This window comes from Corythoichthys intestinalis, chromosome 3, assembly GCF_030265065.1.
Source record: "Corythoichthys intestinalis isolate RoL2023-P3 chromosome 3, ASM3026506v1, whole genome shotgun sequence".
Taxonomy (NCBI): Eukaryota; Metazoa; Chordata; class Actinopteri; order Syngnathiformes; family Syngnathidae; genus Corythoichthys; species Corythoichthys intestinalis.
In genome coordinates this window covers 49028819-49056019 of record NC_080397.1, presented here as the reverse complement: position 1 = coordinate 49056019, position 27201 = coordinate 49028819, and the positions used below count along the sequence as shown (strand labels likewise).

At 38.1% G+C, this 27201-nt stretch overlaps 1 protein-coding gene across 3 annotated transcripts in view; it reads left to right on the top strand.

Annotated features, from left to right (window-relative positions):
• The window catches only part of trim36 (tripartite motif containing 36), a 94377-nt gene that overhangs the window by 46158 nt on the left and 21018 nt on the right, over positions 1-27201 (top strand). For all 3 annotated transcript variants that reach the window (XM_057831305.1, XM_057831307.1, XM_057831306.1), the window contains 5 exons: positions 2482-2619; positions 3108-3223; positions 3502-3623; positions 15931-16048; positions 16133-16320. In XM_057831305.1, the coding sequence (XP_057687288.1) occupies positions 2482-2619; positions 3108-3223; positions 3502-3623; positions 15931-16048; positions 16133-16320 (682 nt within the window). The remainder of the gene's footprint in view (positions 1-2481; positions 2620-3107; positions 3224-3501; positions 3624-15930; positions 16049-16132; positions 16321-27201) is intronic.

Here is a 27201-nt window from a genome sequence, read left to right as displayed (position 1 = left end):
CGTTAACAAGCTTACGTTATAATTAGAGATGTCCCGATCGATCGGTGTCCCGATCGATCTGGTCCGATCACGTCATTTTCAAAGTATCGGAATCGGCAAAAAAATATCGGACATGCTTTTTTTAAAAAATATTTATATATATTTTTAATTAAATCGTTTTCTAATCTTATTTAACATTACAGACATAATATGTTACACTCATCCAGAGTCTTTAGTTTAGGCTTAAGGTAGGGTTATCAAATTTATCCCGTTAATGGCGGTAATTAATTTAAAAAAAAATTTATCACGTTAAAATATTTAACGCAGTTAACGCATGCGCTGCACGACCCACTCACGCATTGTCACGTTCAATCTGTAATGGCACCATTTTACCTATATATATATAGAGCGAAAAGGCAGCGTAAAATGAGTAGAGTGAATTTTGGCAGCCTTTGGAGCCTTTTTTTAATTGGCTAAAGCCTTACAATCCCTCTCCCTATGATTAGAAATATCGTGGGAAGCAATGTGGGGAAGAAAGGTAGTAATTGATCTTTTTCTTAACACCCTATGTTATTTCCCAACGCAGAGAAGATATATCAATTGGTGCCACTACGCACAGTCATGGTTGCACTTCCCATCATGCATTTGGGCAGAACAGTTAAATGGCTACAGTATCATTTACTGAAAGCTCAACAAATACACTAGATGGCAATATTTAGTCACAATATACAAAGTCACATTTATCCTTTTAAAAATTACAAGTCTTTCTATCCGTGGATCCCTCTCACAGAAAGAATGTTAATAATGTAAATGCCATCTTGAGGATTTATTGTCATAATAAACAAATACAGTACTTATGTACTGTATGTTGATTGTATATATTCGTCCGAGTTTTATTCATTTTTTTCTTAATGCATTGCCAAAATGTATATGACCGGGAAAAATTATTAAATGATTGGAATTGAATCGGGAGCAAAAAAAAAGCAATCGGATCGGGAAATATCGGGATCGGCAGATACTCTAACTAAAACGATCGGGATCGGATCGGGAGCAAAAAAACATGATCGGAGCAACCCTGGTTATAATATTTGTTATACCATCACTAGACACATGAAACACGCTGGAGTGAACTATCGTAGCTGGTGGGAAACGTTCATGACAGCATTTACTTACCTTAAATTTTGTGAAAAGTGACGAATGAGGTCACGTAAACGTGAAATCATGTTGGAAGCATTGCTTGCGCGTCGGATATCCTTCCTCCTCTAAGCTGCGGCCGTCTGTTTCTCTTCGGTAGCCAAAATACTAATACCTATTACTAATACGATACAAGCGACTGTCTTTTTTGAGGGAGCGAGGGCTCAGGTATAGTATCACCGACAGATACAGGACAAAACAACAACTGGAGGGGGAGAGGTGAGCGCTGCTGCAGCAAGCCGTTTCTCGCTGCATTTTTGGGACATTAAAAATAGCTAATTGCGTACTACGGTTTGACGTAAGATTTTAGTGGTTTTGAAATCATGACGTTTTCATACCACGGTAAACCTTGAAACCGGTAACCGGCATATACCTGTTTTTGATGTATGGCGAAAAACACTCAGGTGACTTGACATTCTGCTCTGGACCCGCAATTTGGCCAAATTTCAAAATTGTCCGATATGCATGTGTGATATTTGAAAGCGTAAAATCTCAATTTTCTGGGGGAAGAAAATTTTTGAACAGAAGGGCATTTAAAAAAAAAAAAAATTAAACTGCAAAACACTATCTGGAGGTGAGAGCACGCGAGAGCAGAATTACAGACGCCATGACTTTAACGCGATATTATCGCGTACTTACCTTGTTTTGATCCAAAAACCCCATGTAGCATGTATCCCCGAGTGTCAAAACACAGCTGTGAATGGCCGCAGCTGGATTTTTTAGGGGATTTCACGGGTGAAACATGGTAATATAACAAGGGTCGCAATGCAGAAATCGCAGACATCAAGGAGTGGAGAGATTTTCTTTTTCATATATTTACCCTTTTAAACTTTTTCAATCTTTCTTTATTTGGATCGATTATTTATCATCTAACATATCAGAGAAAATGCGACAGTAACAAAAAATTTATAATTCAGCGATAATTATGAGGTAAATATCCGTGACATTTTTACAGACACCATTTTTTTTCATTGTGACGTCATTTGTTTAAAAGTTTAAAATATGCGAGTGAATATATATTTTTTTTAACAAAATATTAGACATCAATTAATGATTCTAAGCTAAAATTGGCTTAAAATACAGCAGTTTCTTTTAAAGAGAAGTGCAAGAGAAGAAACTGCGTTTTCAGTCTTGTCTGTGTTTTCCGCCATATCATTACAATATTGTAAACAATTGGATGGTGCCTGACAGGATAGGGTTTGGTCATTTTATTAAAGCTCCTACAAGTTTTGTATTCAAATGTAATGCAAGCTGGCACACTTAAAAATCCCGGGAGTGAGTTTGTAATATTTCTCGATTGTCCCGAAGGAAAATGGACAGCTGGCTGAACGTGAGGCCAACGAGCACTTTGACCGCCTATTCGAGACCCTCCAGGAGAGAAAGTCAGAGATGCTTAAATCCATTGAGCAATCTCGAAACAGACGCATGGGACAACTCAAAACCCAGGTGGGTTTCCTTTTGATGGTCTTTAAAATATTTTTTTTAATATATATTTTTTTCTGAATTTCATTTTGGTTTGTATTTTTTGTTGTTGTATTTTTTAAAATTGTATTTAAATTTGTTTCTAGTATTTTTTAAATAATTATTATGTACATAAATACATGAATGTACTTATTTTTGTAATTTAATTTTTCAAATAATAATTTTTTATTTTTTTAAATTTTTTATTTTTTTTATTTTTAACAATTTATTGTCCTTATTCTTATTTCATATTTGTTCTCAATGGAAATCCATGCACTACTATTGCGAAAAATAAATGGAGATTTTGATTTAATTAAAAAAAAAAAAAAAAAAAAAAATATATATATATATATATATATATATATATTTTTTTTTTTTTACAGTTTATTGTCTTTATTCTTATTTCAAATTTGTTCTCAATGAAAAAAAATCTTTTTTCAGTGTTAATGTGCATTTATTTTCCATATTCTCAGATGGAGGAGTATCAGGGTATGTTGGAGAACAGTGGCCTGGTGGGCTATGCTCAAGAGGTACTCAAAGAAACCGACCAGTCATGCTTTGTACAGACTGCCAAGCAGCTTCATGTCAGGTACATTTAAGACGCTTTAAGTTACGTGCTTATGTTTTGTGTGTTTGTGTGGCTGAAAAACAAACATGGCAAGCCATGTGCAGGCATGTTCCCAAACGCGGTAAGCAACTTTAAGCCGGCTAATTGATCCCCATTAGCGGCTTTGGATAAGAACGGAACCTTTGCACTCGCGGGATCATGATACTGTCCACTCTTGGCTGTTATTAATCCTCTTTCATTAAAGAGAAAAATGTAAATGCCTCAAATGCTCACCAGCATAGCTTTGTGTGTTTGTTCAGAATTCAGAAGGCCACCGAGTCTCTAAGGACTTTCCATCCGTCAGCTGACCCCAACTTCGACGAGTTTGTGCTGGACACCTCCAGAGAGGAGACCCTCCTTAAAGAGCTGTGCTTCGGTGGAGGTAATGTCATATGATGACACGCACAACACCGATTGGTGGAGCAAAGAGCAGGCGCTTACAGATAACAAGCAACTAAATAAGACACGGAGAACAATGCTGGATCAATTCAGTAGTTAATGAGCTGACAAGTGAGAACATGGTGTCTTTGCAATACATTAAAGCAGTGCTTCTCAAGAATTTTCTCTTACGCCCCCCCCAAGAAGACGTAAACGTCCCTCCCCCAACTCTCTGCCGCCACTGTAAATAGTACAATTTGTCTCTAAAATTATTAAAGGTACACCTCTGCATAGTATTATCCTTTTATATTAAAGGAAACAAATAATATAAATCAACTTAGAATAAAGTAGAACTTTATTAACATTCTTTTGTCTGTAACAGACAAGAGTTAAGGCGCATTAATTTGCCTGAATAAAGAAAGTCATTTCCAAACTGTAAAAATACACTTAAGGTACGTTTTTTGACCATTTGATACTGAAAAATAAAACTTAATTAAATCAATCAATAATAATAAAAATTACACGACACTGTCATTGGACAGCGGGAGTTTTTATTTTTGCTGCAGGCAGCGTTAGCTCCTTTGCTATGGTGTTGGGTTATTTTGCACTGAGCATGTTAACAGTGCATGCTGGTTTAATGGTTGACAAAGAGGGACGATTGCTGGCAATATTCAGCACATTTTTGCTGAAAAACAATCAAGCGGCTTATCAATGTGATCGGGGTCTAATGTCTTTAAGTGATGTCTTAATTGATTTGGCTTCCTGCTGTCCGCTGCAAACATGTTTTACACACAGTAAACAGACCGATCTTTCCTCGTCTCCTACTGTATTTTCTGTGTGCTTATTCTGTTCAAAAATACTGCGCACACTCTGAAAATGAGAGTGCCACTGCCACCTGCTGAGTGGGTGTGCAAGTACACTTTATTCTCGTATGGCAAAAAAGTATGTTTTCCCGAGGTCACATGCGCCACCCCCGGCATGGCTCTGCACTATTTGAAAAGTACTGCATTAAAGCTACGTCCACACTAGGAAAGATAATGTCCTTAAAAGTGTTATTAGCAGTGTTATTAATACCGGCGTTAGAATATAACAGCGTTACTAATGGCGTTATATTTTTTCAGTATTGAGTAATCTAATTAATTACTTTTCTCATTTTGGCAACGCCGTGATGCTATGGTAGATATCACATATTATAGAACTAGATGCAAATGACAGACACAGCGGCATTACCAACATGTATAAAGAACTAGATGCGTTAGTAAACAGCCGCCATCTTAAAGCATTAGACTTCATAGGAAGGCTCTGTTGTAGAGAACCTTCCTAGTGAACTAGCTAAGTAACTTTTTTCTAAAATGCTCCTAAATCGGCAAAATCTTGACTTAAATCTATCTTTAAATGAGTTTTAAAACTTACACATGTCAAAAGTAGACAGAAGGGAACTAATGCAATAACGGGAGCAATTTTAACAACTTTAATGGTTGATTCACAACATTAGATGACTTTGCTATATCCGCAATACCCCTGTGTCTAGCTAAGTTTAGGGTAAAGAATTGGACTAGGGCCAATTGTACCAAAAACCCTTTGAACTTCACATTGTGTGACCTGTTTTTTATTTTATTTTATTTATTTATTTTTGAGAAAAAAAAAACATCAAAATTATCACCAGTTACTTTGCCAAGTAACTAATTACTCTTACATTCAGGTAACTGAGTTACTAACGCAATTACTTTTTGGGAGAAGTAATTTGTAACTCTAATTACTTTTTAAAAGTAAGATTAACAACACTGGTAATTAGACCAGTGTTTTGCAACCATTTTTGAGCCTCGGCACACTTTTTTCATTAAAAACATTCCAAAGCACGCCACCAGCAAGTACTGGAGTAAATATCACTGCATCCCTGTTGAAAATTAATCACACTATGTTAAGCTCTTTACGTTCTAGCGTAAATCCCAATGAAACATAGCTTTTGCTTATTGCCTTACACTAGAGACACTCTGATAGTCTCTTTGCTACCTTTTGACAGCCATTCAATAAATTTGTCCAGTTCTGAGTTGGCATCTTTCCTTTTTAGAGGGTTCCACGGATAGAAAGAATTGTAGTTCTTAAAAGATAAACGTTATGAGTTAAAACAATTTGATATTGAAACCACTCTTAATTTTTTCATTTTTGTACAATTTGTAAAATTAGTTTAAGTAGTACAATACGTCGCCATTTTTGTTGACATCGCGGGGCGGTGATGTCGCATGGTTACGTTGAGGGGCTTCCAGAGTATGACTCCAGTGACATAAACATGTCATCTGTTCAACCCTTTCAATTTGAACCAGAGAGGAACATTAATGAGCATGACAGCACTAGGGCTGCAGCTAGCGAATATTTTAGTAGTCGAATAATCTATGGACTAGTTAGTTCGAATAATCGAGTAATCTGATAAGGAACATGAAAAATTAAAATACCTGAGCTGAGCCTTAAACTGTATTTTTTTTAAAAAATGAGGATCTATGTACAACAAAAGAACAATTGGCTTACTTACATAGAAAATGTCCGCGAGCTTAAATGCTAGTTATTTTTTTACAATGCTCTTAACAAATGGTTCACTCATATTCCACAAAAACGGCTAAATATACCTTTAAACTTATGAATGCATTAAAAAAAACAATAGCTCAAAGAAAAACTTAGCTTACATATGTCTTAACAGGGAGCAATTGGATTCGGCCATGTGAAAAGAGGCAGACCAAAGGGCAGTGAATCCACCCTAATCAATAAAACTAAATGCAAACACATTCAAAATAAACAATTACAACACCACTTTAATTAAACAAATACTCAAAGCAACAAAATGTAATATTTTTTTCAAATCGAATACTCGATTTAATCGATTAATCGTTGCAGCACTAGACAGCACTGTCGATATTTCACAAAACGAGCAGCAAAAGCAAAAAGAACAGGAAAGATGGGATGAGATGAGACGAGACAACAAACAATAGTGTTCTGCCAAAATGTGCTACACCGGCGAAACGTACTACAAGAGGAGAATTTGACACCGAAAGTACTACCGTCTACTTTCAGCTTGTTTTGTTTAGATGCATACACACAGAACATACTAAAGATGCCTTGAGAAAATACTTAAACTTGGTAATATCAAATAAGGGTGGTTTAAATATGCTACGTACCTAATGTGGTGAACAGATCAGCAATCTGCTTTAAAGCTACCACAAGAAAACACAATGCTTAGAAGTATAAGAGGGAAACACATGCAAAACCTATTTTGAGGCAATGAAAAGGTAATAAAAGACTCAATAAAAACACAAATAGTAAGTCCTCTCTGCTTTTAACCGATGAGCGCATATGTTGGACATATCGGCACGTACAAGGAATGGCAGTAAGTATTTGTCAAGTTACAGTGACAATCTACGTCATCACCCCGAGCGTCCATTGCACGCTCAAAACTTGCACTCCGTAGGTCAAAACGTACTAAATATTATAGATTTTTAAATTAATGGCATTATTTTATGTGTTTCTAATAACATATTTTAGTGAAAGAGAACAATTGTGGCTTATTAAAGCTGACAAGTCTTTGAGTCCGAGGTTCCCTTTAAAAACCTTGACCATCTCTGTCACGTTAGTTTCGCTAACTAGCCGCTAGCTGCTTACGCATCACTAGACAATGTAATTAGCTACCTATTGACACCTACTAATGTAGAAGAGTATTGGATGATTACCAACCATTGGACAGCACTAACACCAGATTTTGCGCATTTGTGGATTCATTTTCCAAAAACATTTTTACATCAATTAGGTGAAAGTGGATGATTTTCCACAGCACACAGGACATTACACCACGGCAAGGCACAACCTTTTTTGAACCATGGACTGGTGTAATGTGGGCCTTTTTTCTTTCTTTCAAGGACCGGCAATGTGTGGCCTGGTTTTGATTAGTTAAAGTTAGCTAATCACTAACTTAATAACACCGTTCTGTTCATAAGTTTATGAAGTGACGGCTAATATGACCAGCATCCTTTAGTACGCTTTTCTCCTTCTTCGCTTCGATTTTCCTACCCTTTGTGTGTGTGGTAAATGGTACTTAAACTATTCTCGTGTGCTTAGTTTCCTTTTGCCGTTTAGGTTCGCAATATGGCTCAGTCGTCACTCTGAACTTTGCCTGATGCGAAAAGGGAAGTTTCTGACCAGAATGAATGATTTATGGGAAAAAATTTTGTCTAAAGTACAAAGAGGTGGGTTAAAATCATCACGAGTCTTCATTATGACACTGGTTTAGCTTCCATTAAGGCATAAGACCTGCCCTCAAAGTTATCAAAATAAACTTCCCTTTGTGAAGTATGTTTTTTCCCAAGCCACAAAATGACACACTTGCGTTCTATGGGAGGTAAGCTCACATTTTTTTTAGGGTTTAAAGGCTTGGCTAGGAGATACTGTACTTGAACCGCTCTTCAACTGCCAACACTTCAATCAAATCAGTGCAGCGCATTAATGCAAGAGGAGCCTAATTTCATCTGCTGAGAGCACCATTAACCCTCACGGAAAACTCTGACAAATGACTCTAAACTCTGCATGGAAGGAGTATGGCCCAGAGGCTATATTTGCTCAGTTTTTTTGTTTTGTTTTCTTTAATGCCTTTTTTGCAATAGTTACAGTTCATAAATTTATCATTTAAATTATATAATTAAATATAATTATATAATAATATGATAATAATAATAATAATGATGTAGTAATAATATAATAATATATAATAATAATAAATAATATAATAAATAAAATAATAATGTAAAAATAATAATAATAATAACAAAATATATATAATTTAAAATACATATTAGGTCTACTCATTGAGCTGCTTTTATTCTAAAATTAAGTAATGTATTTCCAATGTTTTTTCTATTTCTCATTATAATAATTTGATTTGTTGAGAATACATCTTTTTTTGTGAGGCAAAGATTTTTACCCCCCAAAAAATCATTGAAATTAGTCCGTCAATTTTATTATAAAAATAAATGCAGATTTTTTTTTTCATTTAAACTATGATATTCATTTATATTATTAAATAGTCAAATTATCCATTGTAAACTCCATTTTTTTTCAGCATTGTTGTATTTTCTTAAATTGGCTAATCGTAATTGAAAAACATTCTAAAAGAGAATATACACTCACCGGCCACTTTATTGGGTATACCATGCTAGTAACGGGTTGGACACCCTTTTGCCTTCAGAACTGCCTCAATTCTTCGTGGCATGGATTCAACAAGGTGCTGGAAGCATTCCTCAGAGAGTTTGGTACATATTGACATGATGGCATCACACAGTGGGTGCAGATTTGTCGGCTGCACATCCATGATGCGAATCTCCCGTTCCACCACATCCCAAAGATGCTCTATTGGATTGAGATCTGGTGACTGTGGAGGCCATTTGAGTACAGTGAACCCATTGTCATGTTCAAGAAACCAGTCTGAGATGAGTCCAGCTTTATGACATGGCGCATTATCCTGCTGAAAGTAGCCATCAGAAGTTGGGTACATTGTGGTCATAAAGGGATGGACATGGTCAGCAACAATACTCAGGTAGGCTGTGGTGTTCCAACGATGCTCAATTGGTACCAAGGGGCCCAAAGAGTGCCAAGAAAATATTCCCCACACCATTACACCACCACCACCAGCCTGAACCATTGATACAAGGCAGGATGGATCCATGCTTTCATGTTGTTAACGCCAAATTCTGACCCTACCATCCGAATGTCGCAGCAGAAATCGAGACTCATCAGACCAAGCAACATTTTTCCAATCTTCTATTGTCCAATTTCGATGAGCTTGTGCAAATTGTAGCCTCAGTTTCCTGTTCTTATCTGAAAGGAGTGGCACCCGGCTTGGTCTTCTGCTGCTGTAGCCCATCTGCCTCAAAGTTCGACGTACTGTGCGTTCAGAGATGCCCTTCTGCCTACCTTGGTTGTAACGGGTGGTTATTTGAGTTACTGTTGTCTTTCTATCAGTTCGAACCAGTCTGGCCATTCTCCTCTGACCTCTGGCATCAACAAGGCATTTCCGCCCACAGAACTGCCGCTCACTGGATATTTTTTCTTTTTTGGACCATTCTCTGTAAACCCTAGAGACGGTTGTGCGTGAAAATCCCAGTAGTTCAGCAGTTTCTGAAATACTCAGACTAGCCCTTCTGGCACCAACAACCATGCCACGTTCAAAGTTACTCAAATCACCTTTCTTCCCCATACTGATGCTCGGTTTGAACTGCAGGAGATTGTCTTAAACCATGTCAACATGCCAAAATGCACTGAGTTGCCGCCATGTGATTGGCTGATTAGAAATTAAGTGTTAACGAGCAGTTGGGCAGGTGTACCTAATAAAGTGGCCGGTAAGTGTATATTTTTAACAATTATCATTTAAAGCAACACTAGGTATCTTTTCAACCTTTATAAAATATTTTCATAAAATTTATGGTGATATTTTGACTGACAACTAGTTTGACACATCTTTTCATAGGCGGAGTTTGACTTTTGGGGCAGGGGGGGCACAACTTGTTGATGACCCTGAAACGCAGTGTCAGCAATAAAAGTAACTTACAAGAATATTTATACTAATAAGTTGAAAATGAGCGGGGTTTTTTTTTGTTACCCATCATCTTTGAAGGGAATTCTAAATGGGGCTGCTTAGGACAGCTATATTTTTCGCCAAGATCGTCATCCATTGAATATGGCACGCCCGCCTTTGGTGGCTCTGTTATACAATTAGCGTCCTCAGTGGGGCAAATTGAAACTCATCAAGCTTGAAATTGAAAGCTCATCATTTTGGCACTGCTCTCTGGCATTGCATGATCCACATTTTCAATCCTTGGTTCTTGCTCAGTAGTTGTTGTCGCTTTTGAAAGCTAAAGTTTGAAAAAATTACGTATATCCATCTTGCCTGTTCGGTCCTCAGGTGGTTTTGGCTAACCAAAGCAAATGACCGTCTAAGATGCTAGTCACATGATCTGTTCGAAAAATAATTTTGCCCCATTATAAAAATATATTTTTTTGTTCATTTAATTCATTTTTGGTGTATGTTTTATTGCTTTACAACTTATATAGACAATATTTTACGGGGGAAATTCTTAATTTTTAAGGGTTAGGGTTAGGGCAAATGTATATAGGAAAGTCAATTACATGCAATAACACTTTTCGGCCACCGGGGAGGGCATGCCACCCTGGCCCTCCCTTAAACTCTGCGTATGCCTCTTTTATATCTTGATGGGGTCTGTTTGGCTTTCACTGGCATTAACTTTGAGGAGGGTGGCAGGACCCCAAAAAAAAAAAAAAAAAAAAAATACAAATGTGCTTACTGCTCTAGGCATACGTCACTTCCCCCTTTCCCCATTCATTATAAGGGGGAAGTCGGTGTGAACGCTTTAGGGCGAATTCTGCAAAGATGGCAGAGCAACAAAAGAGACAAAAAGTTTTGTCTAAAGAGGGGGGAAAAAAGGGAGGCTACCAGGATATACACAATACAAATTGGCCCGGCTTTCACTCGCTGGCTTGACGCCTGCCCCCCCTTCGTCAGTGCTGACGAGTTCAGGTGGGGTGGAGGTCGTTAGCCATACTAAGCCACACAGTTGCTAACCGTCATATGCTGTTGTTGAGCCACAACTGGATTCATTACCTTATTACTATTCATCCTTCACACAGCCGTTGGAAACAGGAATGTTGTTTCATCAATTTGCAGGCGACTGGGAGATTGATTTTTGATTGACTGATGATTTTACGACACTGCGGGTGTGTGCTGGTCCTCATGGGAAATGCAGTCTTTTAGGAAAACATTACCACTCATGTCCATCGGAGTCGCTAAAATCCACCAAAATTAAAAAGTTACCAAGTGTTGCTTTAATTTAACTCGCATATTTTATGCACATTTACACTGAGTTTTTTTTTTTTTAATCATGTTGAATGGCTTGACCCAGCTGACCATTTTGAGTCATTTGTGTCCCCTGACACTGAAGTATGCCCACCTCTTCTTCAAACCTAACACTGTCTAAATTGATTTCCCTCAAAGATATTCTATACTACACAGGTAAAGCCTTTGCGATTATTTCAATTTATTTCAAGTGAAAGTCAAGTTTTAAAACACCAAAAAAAAAAAGCGAATTCTGAGGCTGCTTGTCATTCTTCTGACAATCAGTGGCAGCTGTCAGCTGTTGACTTGCACCCACTGAAAAGGAGAATGGCGGCGTGCCAAATAGACCTCAGCTGCGTTTGCTATGTCAGCAATGTTAAAACCATCTGCATTATTCCTTCAATGTCAACGCCAATGTCTGCAAGCTCGGTTGGCACTTGAGTGTTTATTTTGTGACTCTACTAAACACATTGTAATCAACTTGAGAATTAAAACTGGTAATAATGTAGACTCATTCGGCTTTTACGCATCATTGTACTGTGTTTCTCCCTCATATGGACTGTGAACACCAACTAAACGAGAACACTGGCTAAGTAGTTGAAAAATCTCGTATTTCCTGTGTGTAGTTGTACCAAAGCATGATGGAAAGGAGAGAGAAATGCGAACCCCCTGCAGTGAAACTTGGCTACGCTGCACTCCGTCTGCTTGCAGCCTGTTCTTCACCAGTCTTTAAATGTCTGATGGCCCACTGCCCCATTTTGTTATAAACTGGAAACAAACACGGGGAATAACTTGGAAGCATTGTTAATGTTTGGATTTCCGCCACAAAAGTAGTAGTAGTAGTAGTAGTAGTAGTAGTAAGGTGCTGTGTAATACAAGATGTTCCACTTGAGCACATACATTTGCTGCAATTCACGCTATAGGGCAAGGTACAATGCTGAGCAGGATTAAAGGCTTTGATAGAGCTGTCTTAGTGAATCAATGAGATCCACTGCTTATGACATTTGCCAATCACTCTACAGCAGGGGTGACAAACCGATTCCACTAAGGGCCGCTGTGCGTCTTGGTTTTTGTTCCTACCAATCGAGCACAGACACAGTTCAACCAATGAGTTTTCTGATAAAAGAAGCAGCACCTGACTGCAATCAACTGTTTAGACTTGTAAGACACCAGATTGGTGAAAAGTAGAGATGTCCCGATCGATCGGGGGTCCGATCACGTCATTTTCAAAGTATCGGAATCGGCAAAAAAATATCGGACATGCCTTTTTTTAATATATATATATTTTTTAATCGTTTTCTAATTGTATTTAGCGTTACAGACATAATGTGTTACACTCTTCCAGAGTCTTTAGTTTAAGCTTAAGGTAGTGTTATCAAATTGATCGCGTTAACGGCGAGAATTAATATTTTTTTACATTTATCACGTTACAATATTTAAAGCAATTAACACATGCGCTGCATGACCCACTCACGCATTGTCGTGTTCAATCTATTATAGCGCCGTTTTACCCATACATTATATAGAGCTAAAAGGCAGCGTAAAATGAGTAGAGTGAATTTTGGCATCCTTTGGAGCCTTTTTTAAAATGGCTATAGCCTTACAGTCCCTCTCCCAATGATTAGAATAATCGTGGGAAGTAATGTGGGGAAGAAAGGTAGGAGTTGATCTTATTCTTAACACCCTATGTTATTTCCCAACGCAAAGAAGATATATCAATTGGTAGCGCTAAGCACAGTCATGGTTGCACTTCCCATCATGCATTTTGGCAGAAATTAAATGGCTACAGTATCATTTACTGAAAGCTCAACAAATACACTAGATGGCAATATTTAGTAACAATATACAAAGTCACATTTATCCTTTAAGAATTACAAGTCTTTCTATCCGTGGATCCCTCTCACAGAAAGAATGTTAATAATGTAAATGCCATCTTGAGGATTTATTGTCATAATAAACAAATACAGTACTTAGGTAGGTACTGTATGTTGAATGTATATATTCGTCCGAGTTGTATTCATTTTTTTCTTAATGCATTGCCAAAATGTATATGATCGGGAAAAATTATCAGGAATGATTGGAACTGAATCGGGAGTAAAAAAAAAAAAAGCAGTCGGATCGGGAAATATCGGGATCGGCAGATACTCAAACTAAAACGATCGGGATCGGGTCGGGAGCAAAAAAACTTAACCCTAGTGAAAAGGTATTCATCTCGTTTGGTTACAATGAAAATCCAGCACCGACCGCGTCCCTTTGAGGATCGGTTTGACTCTCCCGCTCTAGTTTTTCATCAAGCCTAAATTATGCTTCTGCGTTGCGGTGACGGCGTAACGACGACTGCGTCAATGAGCATTCGATAGTTCTGCGGCGTTGCTCTGTAATTCACTGCCAAGCCACTAGAGGGGTGTGGCATTGTGTTTGTACGGTTTTGGGGGACTCTCGTCGACTTCCTCTAGTTTTCTTCCGGTTACACAGCAATGCCATCTGAGTTTTTTTGTTTGCCATTTGGCAAGCTTTATAATGTCTTGACGAGACATTGTAGAGGTTGTCGTACTTGCGGACCTCTTCGATTATACTCTCGTCGGCTTGGTTCATTTTTGCGTGTAGCACAACAATGTTTGAAAATGGCGGTGATTTCGCCCTGATATGGAAACAACAGTCAGAGCGAACCAATCACAGTCTTCACGTCTTCACGCATTGACGTGACGCAAAGTCAAGAAATTTTGCAGATGCACCTCAGGCTACAGCGAAGGGTCGTAAATCGGGTCTGCCTTGGTGGCGTAGGTCTGTTGCAGAAGCATAACTCAGCCTTCTGTATGTAGTAGCACCATAAATGCTGCTTGTGCAGGGGAAGCTCTAAGGCAGGGGTTGGGAACCTTTTTCTCTGTCTGTCTCTGTCTGTCTGTGTCTGTCAGTCTGTCTCTCTCGCTATCTGATTTAAGTAATGGGGTGGTAGGTGGGTCCCACACTTTTTCTCTATGGCGTGGCCCCCGGGGCGTGGCCTAACCTCTGCCAGGGCTGCCGGCTGCGGGAGTGGGGGGAGTCGGGACTCCCATCTCGTGGCGCTCTCCTGCCTCCGCATTCCCCTCTCTTCTCTGCCTGGGTATCCACCCTGTGCTCTGTCGCTGGTTGGACGCCAGAGTATCGGCTGGATGTCGCCTGCACGGCGGGGACTCTGCCCACCCTGGGCTCGGTGGGCCGCTGGGAGTCCTGTGGCGTCATGTGCCAGTTGGGGGGCTGCGGCGGCGGCTCGTGGGCTGGGTGGGCATAGGATTGGTAGTGCGTCCCCTCTTCCCATCCCTGAAGGCCGGTTGATGGGAGCGTGGGTGGCCCCGGGGACCACCTTGGATCCCGGGGGGTGACGATGGCTGCTTTGCTGGGCTGCGGGAGGAGGGATGGGCTGCGCTGACACCATCCCCCCCACACCCCGAACGCCCTCCCTCCCGGGCTGGCTGGGTGGGGGCTGTGGCCCTGGGTTGGCGCCCGCGCGGCGTTTCCGCTCATCTGCTTGGCTGTCGCGTGTTTGGTTGGGCTCGTGTGCGGCTGGTTGTGATTGGGCGCGCTCAGGTGGGGGGTCCTGGTGCCGGGATTGGCGGTGGGGTGGCGTAGGGTCGGTTGCCACCTGGCACACACTCAAAAGGGATTCACACGATTACTGGGTTCTAGATCACAGTGCTGATTGGTGTACACTCTACCCCTCCCAATCACTTAGCTTATAGCCCCCCCCCCCACCCCCTCCCCTTCTTTCCCTGGTCAACAAGCCCCCCTCACATGGTGTCAATCGGAAATACATCTAGCTGACGATAGCACCAACATGTTATTAGTTAGTGTAGACGTTCAATGTGTTTCTTGTTGTTGCTTTTCTTTTTTTTTTTCTCTTCCCCCATAACCTCTTCCTGTTCGCTGCTTTGTCATAATAAATGAGGTATGTTGAATGATCACAATGGGAGTATGTCATACTCTCAATGTGAAACGTTATAACTGTTCAGACCAACCGGACACTTAGATTTCCATTCTCCGTGTCAAACAGTTGAACAGGACAGGTTTAAAAAAATAGCTATCTGATTTGAAAGTTGTAAAAAGTTATATAGTAAACCTCTCACGATTTTTTTTTTTTGGGGGGGGGGGGGTGTTAGTTGATCTTTTGCTTAAATTAGGTTATGGTGAAGTATGCTGATGGTTCCAACTACATGATTTTTACTTCCATTTTGACATTGACACTTGGAGTGTAAATACATGCTCTTCTGAGTAGTTAACCCTTTTCCATAAGTTGCTTCAAAGTCGGCTTCTGATGCTACCCATTTAAAACAAACAAACAAACAAACAAACAAACAAAAAACTGCTAACAATATTAAACTTTGAAAATATAATGTGGACTCCTCGTGAACGCCAATTTAGAAATTATTTGCTACCCACCTTCCAGTTCCGGACCCCCCTGTGATTGACCTGTCCAAGAGTCGAGTCTATAATGAGGCCACCATCTTCTGGAGGCTGTCCGACGACCATCAACCGACAGACCAACACTTACTAGAGTACCGCAGGTGGGCACGCAAACCTACTTAGTATAGGCATCATTGCAATTGTCATTCAAGCACATTCTTTAACTAAACAGTCCTTGTGTTCAGACTGTCTCCGTCTCAAGACGACGTTGGGGATGGCATCTGGCAAACGATGGAGCGCTTGCATGGTCCCAGTACCACCGTATGCAGCCTGGACGCTGACAGTTTGTACGCGTTCAGGGTGCGAACCTGCAGGAATTCCATCTTCAGCCCTTACAGCCCTGAAGTCACATTCCACACACCCCCTGCACCAGGTAAGCAACATCATATGCAGGGGTGGGTATTAATGCGATACATTGACTCAGTGACATTTACTTGAGTAACATGATGAGAGTAAGAGTAATTTAACCATGACATACTTTTTACTCGACTGGATTTGTGAAGAAGAAACACTGCTCTTACGCCTCCATTTTGGGATATGCTAGTCATTAAATTTTCCCTCTTTATTCTACACATTAGATTAGATTCTTTATTTTTTTGCCAGCGATGCCAACAGTAGCTCTACCAGTTTCACCAATGAGACATTGCAACAATAATCACATGACTCCATTATACCAATCAGACTCAAGCTTGCGGTTCTATGATCACGCCAGCCTGTTCAATCACGTGGAGTCTTTAAAGCACTGTACAAAATTAAGTATTTGACAAAGAGTGCTGCCCTCGGATTTTAAACCATCTCCCAGTTTTTGTTTTGCACCGATTGGCCACGGAATACCGGAGATATGATCCTTTTAATTTCATAGTAGGAACTGTGATGGAACTATTCACTATTTATTTATTTACCTATTCAAACTAGGAAGTATTTTCTCCACTAGAGGGCACTCATGCTCTTTGGACGAATGATGCTTCCTTTCTGTAGATTTTGTTGTGGTTATGTAAGAGGTTATAGTACAGTATAATAATAACAGTTCATATAGATAACTTTGTGCTGAGAAAAAAAAATACCATTGTTTAAAAACAAAAATCAAACATTGTAGGCAGTTACTCACAGTGTTACTCATTACGTTAGCATTCTTTTCACTAAATACTTTACTTGTACTTGAGTACATTTTTTGGATAACTACTTTTACTCCTACTTTAGTAATATTATTTTGAAGTAACGCTACTCTTACTTCAGTAAAAGGTTTGGCTACTCGACCAGCCGCGATCATAAGTATTATTGTAAATTAGGGCTGCAGCTATCAACTAATTTCGCAGCCGATTAATCGATGAACTAATTATTTCGAATAATGAAGTAATTGGATAAGGAACATAAAAAATGAAAATACCTGAGCTGAATTAAATAAGAATCGAAATACAACAAAAGAACAAGTGGCCAACTTGAATGGCAAAAGTCTGCTAGCTTAAATGCTATAAAATGCTAACTTTTTATTTTATTTTATTTTTTCATTATTATTATTTTTTTTACAATGCTCTTAACAAATGGTTCAAACTAGAGATCACGTCATTTTCAAAGTATCGGAATCGGCAAAAAAATATCGGATATGCCTTTTTTTAATATAATATAATAATAATTATATATATATATATATATATATATATATATATATATTTTTTTTTTTAAGTAAATCATTTTCTAATTGTATTTAACGTTACAGACAAAATATGTTACACTCATCCAGAGTCTTTAATTTAGGCATAAGGTAGGGTTATCAAATTTATCCCATTAACGGCGGTAATTAATAAAAAAAAATTCTAATCGTTAAAATATTTAACGCAATTAACGCATGCGCTGCACGACCCACTCATGCATTGTCGCGTTCAATCTGTAATACCTGTATATAAAGCTAAAAGGCAGCGTAAAATGAGTAGAGTGAATTTTGGCAGCCTTTGAAACATTTTTTTGATTAGCTAAAGCCTTACAATCCCTCTCCCTACGATTAGAAATATCGTGGGAAGCAATGTGGGGAAGAAAGGTAGTAATTGATCTTTTTCTTAACACCCTATGTTATTTCCCAACGCAGAGAAGATATATCAATTGGTACCACTACACACAGTCATGGGTGCACTTCCCATCATGCATTTGGGCACAACAGTTAAATGGCTACAGTATCATTTACTGAAAGCTCAACAAATACACTAGATGGCAATATTTAGTCACAATATACAAAGTCACATTTATCCTTTAAGAATTCTATCCGTGGATCCCACTCACAGAAAGAATGTTACTAATGTAAATGCCATCTTGAGGATTTATTGTCATAATAAACAAATACAGTACTTATGTAGGTACTGTATGTTGAATGTATATATTCGTCCGAGTTTTATTCATTTTTTTCTTAATGCATTGCCAAAATGTATATGATCGGGAATGATTGGAATTGAATCGGGAGCAAAAAAAAAAGCATTCGGATCGAGAGCAAAAAAACATTATCGGAACCACCCTAGTTCAAACACTATCCCCCACTAAAAACGGCTAAATATACCTATAAACTAAATTACGAATGCATTAAAAAAAACATTAACTCAAACAAAAACTTAGCTTATGTTTGTCTAAACAGGGAGCAGCTGGATTCAGCCATGTGAAAGGAGTTATGTCATATTCACTGTTGTCAATAGAGGGCAGTGTATCCACCAGCGGTGTTTTTGACAGACCTTTTAATTTTCGTCTTAGTCTTTTGGACGATAATACTGATTAATATTAAAGCATATTTTAGTCATTTCAAATTATGTTTGTCTTCATCTAGTTTTTGTTGACCAAGACTAATAACGTCTAGTTTTAGTCGACGTTTACTGAATATTTTCATCTGTAAAATTAGAAAGTTTTACTCCAAAAATACATTAGGGCTGTCCCAAACGACTAGTTTCCTCCCGATTAGTCAGCCGACTATTTTTACGATTAGTCGACTAATCTAATAATTTTTTTTTTTTTTTTACTACTGTAAGAATGAAATTTTTGTTGAAGCTTATTAATTCACAAAAAACATTTTGGAACACCTAAATTCTTATTAACTTATAAATAAATAACATAAATATATCAATAATAAATCATAAACAATGAGGTCAAATGCTGCTGGCATTAACTAGTGCAAAAAAAATGTAAACGGAAACACTGTGACTTGACCTTTTTAACAGGAGTCAAAACAATTCTTACTCTTTTTGTGGTATGTCATTGTCTATATTGTTCTAAATGTTAAAATGAATTGCAATGTCCCAGACAACCATTTTCAAAATACTTTGTGTGAGTTCAGATGCTTTTTCTGGTGTGCATTCCGCATTTTTGGGGGAGGGGAAAAACTGTTCAACTTTATTTGTTTTAACCTGAAAATAGATAAAGTAGAGGGCACACTGAAATATTACCACAATTATTTGGAATGAAAGGCACACATACTCACAGTAACAAAAATTAAATATATAGTATTAATTTTATCGTATACTACTATATGTATATACACAATAATACTTGATAATAAAAAGTATTTAACATTAGTGCAGTCATGGATTACAGTAAGCAGGCCAGTGCTGTTTCCATATATATGTTTCTATTATATTATGTATATACAGGATATATGTATACCGTAATTTCCCGAATATAAGGTGCACCCGTGTATAATGCGCACCCCAAATTTACTTGTAAAATCTAGGGAAAATTATTGTACCAGTTTATAACGCGCACCCTAATTTTAGAAGAAAACAGAGCTTGTGTACAGATACCGAGATGTCATTTTACTGACTGGTGAAACACAGCACAAGCATAGCACATTGGAGTTCAAAACATTACCGTAAACTGACAATATTTACGGTAATAATATGATTTGACAACTTCTCCAACTTACCAGATAGGAGAAAACAAAACAGATGTGACTTTTCTTTTAAAGGCTGCTGTATAACTTGCTCGTTTCCTCATGATGAATAAATGTTTCTTCCATGGATTGATACGGTAAAATGAAAGTGAGAACGTAAGTCGGAAATCCGTGAGAGCTCATAGCTGTCAACACGACAGTAAAAAAAGGAACTATTGTTATTTGGGTTTGAGTTTCCCGAGGGACCAATATAGTTGACGGACACAGGAAGTGTGTGTCCTTACATTTGTTATGGTCCGAATTGCGGAGCTGCAATAAACATCGACTCAAATGAGTTCAAGAAACTAAATTCTGTGCTTTATGAAGAGTGAAAAAAGCAGAATTTAACACAGACGAAATCATTCGGCCGATTAGAGTGAAGTATTACCGAAACAAAACGGTGACGTCACGTACCGTAATGGTCGGCAACGGGTCGCCGCATACGTTTCTTCAACACAACGTGGCCGTGTCAATGAAAAAAAATCGGTTTATATACATATGTAATACATATATATTTCTGTCTCCATCCATGTACCCGTTTATAATGCGCACCATGAGTTTACAAGTTGATTTTGGGGAAAAAAAGTGTGCGTTATATTCGAGACATTACGGTATATTTTCCCCAAGCGGGACCTTCCATGATCCTAATAAATTTAATAATAATAATTTTTAAAAAAAGTAAATATATATATATATATATATATATACATAAATATATATATACTGTATATATATATATTAATTATTTTATTAAATAAAAATGCACGTGGATACGACGCACATAAAGGCAACTTCCATTAAAAAAAAATAGTGAGAAAGTTGTATGGACTTACAATCCGCTAGCTTGTTGTGTCTAGTTGTCTTTGAAAATTACACTTGGGTGACGGCGTTTCATGTGTTCGTTCAAATCCGACATGCCACCGTGGTATGCGACTTTAGCTTAGCAAAGAGTACACACAGTGACACCCTCCATATTGTCCTTGAAATAATTCCAGGCTCTGGCTATTCTGGTCCGCTTTTTTGGCTTTATGCTGCTTTCACGTGTTACCAATTCTGCCCTTTTTGGTAATTGGTGGTGTTTTCAACTCCTTGCCGTAGTGAGGAGTGAACCGGCGATTCACTTGGCTCGTTGTCGTCGGTTCGTCCGATTTCCTCCTCAGGAAGGCGTGCATAAAAACACCGAGAGGCGCCGGATGGCTCTTTATGGATACTTTTATTGACCAAAATGAAAACGTGGGGGATGCCAACTCCGCCCTACCCGCGCACTTTCCCAACTCACCGATCTCGCTCCCTCTCTCTCGCTCGCCCTCTTTCTTCCTCTTTGCTCAATCTGACAATGCCGGTCATATTGAAATAACAGCGGCCCCCTTGGGGGTGCCAGTAACAACCGCTTGCATCGCGGGCGCCCGCCATTCTAAACTTTATCGGCATTTAACTTTTCTTTAACCCCTCATTACCCGTCGACGCATTTACGTCATCGATGACGTCAACAACGTCGACTAGTCGGGACAGCTCTAAAATACATAACATTGCATCTTCTCTCTTGCCAAGATAAGAAGACAAATCTTACCATGTGTCTCTCAAAACAAGCAATGAGGAGACAGGAGAGGACACTAGTGGATGAGTTGGGGGTGCGCGGCACAGCAAATGAGTGACACAACCAGACACTGCTATGATGCAGGCTAACAACACATAAAATGTCACACATTTTGAACATGTGACGAAAACCATGCCGCATTTTCGTCTCGTTCCCGTCACGTCAGACGAAAACTGGCATTCGCGTCGTTGTTTTAGTCTCCCAAGACACGTTTTTAGCTCGTTATCGTCTCGTCATCGCCATGAAAAAAATTGTTTGTCGACGAAATATTCTATTTATTGTAGAATGCAAACACTTTCAAAACAAACCATTGCAACGCCACTTTATTAAACGAATACTCGCAAAAAAATTTAATTCAAATCCTTTTTTTCTTATCGAATTACTCGAGTTAATCGATAAATCTTTGCTGCACTATTGTGAATATTATTTGATAAGTGACAGAAGTACTTAAACTTTTGATTAAGTGAAAGTATGGTTACTTGCATAAAACGTCCCATCACACCACTAATATCAGGTAACTGCCGTGGTATTTTAAGGGCATTGTGAACAGATTCCTGGGCAAAATCAATGCAAGCTATTAATGAATATCTGCAAAAGTGATTATACTCAGGATTAAAGTGACTATTATGATTTGGCTGCTCACTAGTCCAAGGAATGGCAATCCCCCTTTTTCGTACTCCTTAAAGAAGGATTAAAAAGATGACAGATGCTTTGCTGTTTTTCCAATTCTTAGTCACACAAGGGAGGCAATGAAGCACAATGATGTTTTGGCATATCACCATGGTGATGCTTTTTTTGCTTTTCATGCGACTCAAACCAGTGTGCGTGGGTATATTGTTGAGAAAGAGCTATTCAAAGAAACGTGTCCACACAAAACGACGGCAGCTAGCGTGAGATGCTATTGGAGGAGTCTACATCTTCAATTAGTGCTTCTTCTTGACAAAGTGCAAGCATATGAACTCAAATGACAGGGACAAAATCAGAGCCTATGGCCAAAAAAGAAAAAAAAAAAAAAAAAAAAAAAAAGTTCAATCGTGGCCACAGCTGAAAGTCCTTTGAGGCTAAAGCTAGTTATGACGGTCAAACCGTCAGGACATTGAATTGGACATGTGTTATGATTGGCACATCCGCATTCCTGTGCACTGTGGATTGTGGAAGGATTCACTGACCATCGGTAATGGGGTGGAATGTCAAGCAAGGGTGAAGCCCTAGGACAGGGGTCCCCAAACTATGGCCCGCGGGCCGGATACGGCCCGCAGCTACATTTGGTCCGGCCCCCTGAACAAAAAAAAAAAAAGATTTGTAAAAAAAAAAAAATAAATAAAAAAAATTTTTTTTTTTTTTTTTTCCCAATAGAGTTATTTATGTCCTGGCTTTTTTCTGTGAAGAACTGAGCAATGGTTATTTGGTTATTATCTATTTAATTAATACAGTATTATTATATTATATTACATTACATGATATTATATTATATTATATTATATTATATTCAGGGGTGCACATAAGTGGTCTGCACATGCGTACTGGACGTAGACAAACGCGCTGGCCCTCAACGGCTTCCATACGCTTTTGCAGAGACGTCACCGGAGCTTCCGAAAAAAAGGACTTTTGCTGAAAAGTGGCTACAGGAGGTACCATGGCTAGAAGTGAATGATGCTCGCACGGAAATGCGGTACAAAATGTGCAGTGAGAATCCCAATGTCGCCGATTAGAGCAACGCATTTTATGTAGGGTCAAAGAATTTCAGCCATCCAAACTTTGAAAAGCACGAAAAAAACAGAGCATGTGGCAATTAAGCAAACTATCGATGTCAAACAGGACCCCACTCGCCCTATGGACATGTGGCGGAATAGGGCGGAATAAAGGTAATGAACAGCGACATGCACTGACAAACGTGTTTTTGCTCGCATTTTACAAAGCTAAACATACACGTTCAATGAGGTCTTATGAGGAGGACATCCCACTTTTAAAAAGGCTTGGAGTTAATGTGGGAGCCGCATAATGCCCTTTATTTTGAATTGGTGCTTTTATGTTTATTTCTTTACATTTCACTTCAAAGTAATGGCAATTTTGTTGTGCCAGTTGATGTTAATCAAGCATTAACTGTTAATATAATTAATCAAAGTTAATTGGCTCTAAGTAAAGCTTGTCATAAATTTATCGCATCAGGTGGGTCGGCTCTCAAGCTCAATGAGGACCAAGTCACATCTCCAGGTCCTCCTCTGAGAACCTGGGCAAAAAAATTATGTGCACCCCTGATTATATTATATTGTATTATATTATATTAAGGGCTGTCAAAGTTATCGCGTTAACGGGCAGTAATTAATTTTTTTCATTAATCACGTTAAAATATTTGACGCAATTAACGCATATGCCCCGCTCAAACAGATTAAAATGACAGCAGTGTCATGTCCACTTGTTACTTGTGTTTTTTGTCTCCCTCTGCTGGCGCTTGGGTGCGACTGATTTTATGCACCATGAGCATTGTGTAATTCTTGACATCAACAATGGTGAGCTACTAGTTAATTTTTTTGATTGAAAATTTTACCAATTTTATTAAAACGAAAACATTAAGAGGGGTTTTAACATAAAATTTCTATAATTTGTACTAAAATCTATATTTTAAGAACTACAAGTCGTTCTATCCAGGGATTGCTTTGACAGAATATTAATGTTAATGCCATCTTGTTGATTTATTGTTATAATAAACAAATACAGTGCTTATGTACAGTATGTTGAATGTATATATCCGTCTTGTGTCTTATCTTTCCATTCCAACAATAATTTACAGAAAAATAAGGCATATTTTAGAGATGTTTGAATTGCGATTAATTACGATTAATTTTTAAGCTGTGATTAACTCGCTTAAAAATTTTAATCGTTTGACAGCCCTAATTATATTATATTATACTATATTATATTATATCATTTTTATTTTATTTACTTTGGTTCCGTGAAGAATCCAGAAAGGGTTATTTGATTGTGGCTTTCTGAAAAACAATACATTTTTACATTTAGGCACTCCTGCAATCGTCACACTTTTTCTGTTACAAACTGACCCCGGCCCCTCATCAGAGAAGAGAAGGGTTATGTGGCCCTCACAGGAAAAAGTTTGGGGACCCCTGCCCGATGACATACTCTGCACCATCAGTGGATTTTAAGGGGGGGCAGGGCCCTCCTGGTGGCCGAAAAGTGTCATTGCATGAAATTGACTCCTTTATATATAAAAGTTGTAAAGCAATAAAACTGCAGCACAAATGAATGAAATGAACAAAAAAATATTTTTATAATGGGTCAAAATTATTTTTCAAACACATCATGTGACTAGCACGTTAGACAGTCATTTGCTTTGCATATAATTTTCCCCAAAAAATTAGGGGAGGGCAATTTAATTTTTCAAATGATTTTTTCTCTGATTGAAAATATTTTTTTTGATTGAAGCAACTTTATTTGGAATTGAATGATTTAGACACAAATGTCCTACCCAAACACAAAAAGGATTGCTTCAATCAAAGAAAACTTTTTTCCATGAAAAATCAAGTGTTCGAATGCAAATTTTTCAATCTCAAATATTTTTTCGCATTCAAAAACGTTTTCTGTGATTGAAATTTTTCTTTTTTTTTTTTAAGTCATTTTTTTGGAAAATATATATTTTTTGAAGCAACTTATTTTTTGATTGAATAATAAAGACAAAAACGTCTTAGCCAAAATGTGGCCCAAACACAAATCAACATTGCTTCAATCAAAAAAGTTGCTTCAATCAAAAAAAAACTTGAATCCAATCAAAAAAAAAAAAAAAAATTAATCAAAGAAAAATAGCTTTCACATGCATTTTTTTGAGTTTTAAATTTATTTTTGCATTAAAACAATTTTTTTTTTTGGATTGAAGCGACTTTTTTTTTGATTGAATAATAAAGACACAAATCTACCTCCTTATGGCTCCGCCCAGGGGATACAATTTTTGACTGGGGTAACTACATTGGCACGACACCGGCGGGCGTACCATATTCAATGGTTGACGTTCTTAGCGAAAAGTATCGCCTAAGCACCCTGATTTAGAATTCCCCTCAAGAATGATGGGAAACAAAAAGCGCTAATTGTCATCTTATTATTATAAATATTATTGTAAGTTAATTTTATTGCTCACGCTGCGTTTCGGGGTCAACATGTTGTGCCCCCCCTGCCCCAAAAGTCAAACTCCACCTATGCTCTGCACCCGTGTGGCTATCTTTAGTGTCGTTGACACTAAGGTGATATGGCATTCAACTGCCTGGGTTACAACCTAGGGTGGGGTAGAAAAATGCTGACTTTTTTTAACAGGCAGTTTAAAGGGGCTTCTAACACTACAGTACCTCTGAAGTTCAACCTATTCGACATAAAAAAGTGGGAAAATGCAGGTTTTTGCAGGTCATGTAACGCAACTACTGATGCTGCCTCTGAAGGTGGAGAATCTCCTTGTGTGTGCAATGCTGATTGCATCCTTTTCACACAAATTCCAAAGGTGCAAGAAACATTTCTTGGTTGACTTGTCCCACACATATACAGATGGTGCAATTTTATACAGAACAGCAACATTAAAAATAGGCCATTTATGGAGATGCTCACGCTCTATTCCCTTTATTATTAGGTGCATGCTTGTTTAAATTCATACAATTACACACATATTTCTGCTGAAGTGCATAGGCAGAAGTTGGCATTATTATGCCCTAGTTGTGATAAGGGCTTCTCAGGCACGGGAATGAGTGTTGGCCAAATGGCCCTTCTACGCAAAGGTTGTGTGAACACGGTGCGTTTACATCATGATGTCATGCTGTTGACCCACTAACTATTTATAGAAGGTAATTAATTTAATCCAAATGAGAATAGCTGGACATGGTGATTACATTACTTGAGGGAATCGTAAACCAGTCATGTGGATCATTTGTGTTATAGTACCCTCATGTGTCCGTTTTGAAGAATTTAACAGTGAATGTTTTGCATTAGAGGTGATGAAAGTGTCAAAAGGGAGTGCGGAGGGGAACTTGAGCTGGGAGTTTTTTTTTGTTGTTGTTTTTTTTTGAAGCAATAAGCATTAATATAAGGCGGAAAACACTCAGGTGACTTGAAGTTCCGCTCTGAGACTTTCAATTTGGCCAAATTTCAAAATTGTCCGATATGCACGTAAGATACATCATTGGACAGCTTAAAATCTCAATTTTCTGGGAGAAGAAAAATTTTGAACAGGAGGGCATTTTAAAAAAAATTAACCCTTTATTGCCATATGTATCACATTTAATACCCCTAAAATTTCATGATTTTGGGACTAATTCAGAATTTTGACATTTCTTTTTGAAAAAAAAAAAAAAAAGGTGGATGCAAGTCAACACATGCATCTGCAGGTTCCATGAGAAAAACAGGATTTAGCAAGGGTTATAGCAGGGGTCCCCAAACTGCAGCCCGCCTCTACATTTGGTCCGCCCCCCTGAACAATACCAGAGAGCATTTTTATTTTTTATTTTATTTTTTTCTCAATAGTGTTATTTATTTCCTGGCCTGTTTCTGTGAAGAACTCAGAGAGGGTTATTTGGTTATTATCTATTTAATTAATAGTGTTATTATTATTTATTATTATTATATTAATTATTTTTATTTTATTTACTTTTGTTCCATGAAGAATCCAGAAAGGGTTGATTGTGGCTTTCTGAAAAACAATAATTTTTTACATTTAGGCACTTCTGCAAGCGTCACTTTTTCTGTTACAAACTGACCCCGGCCCC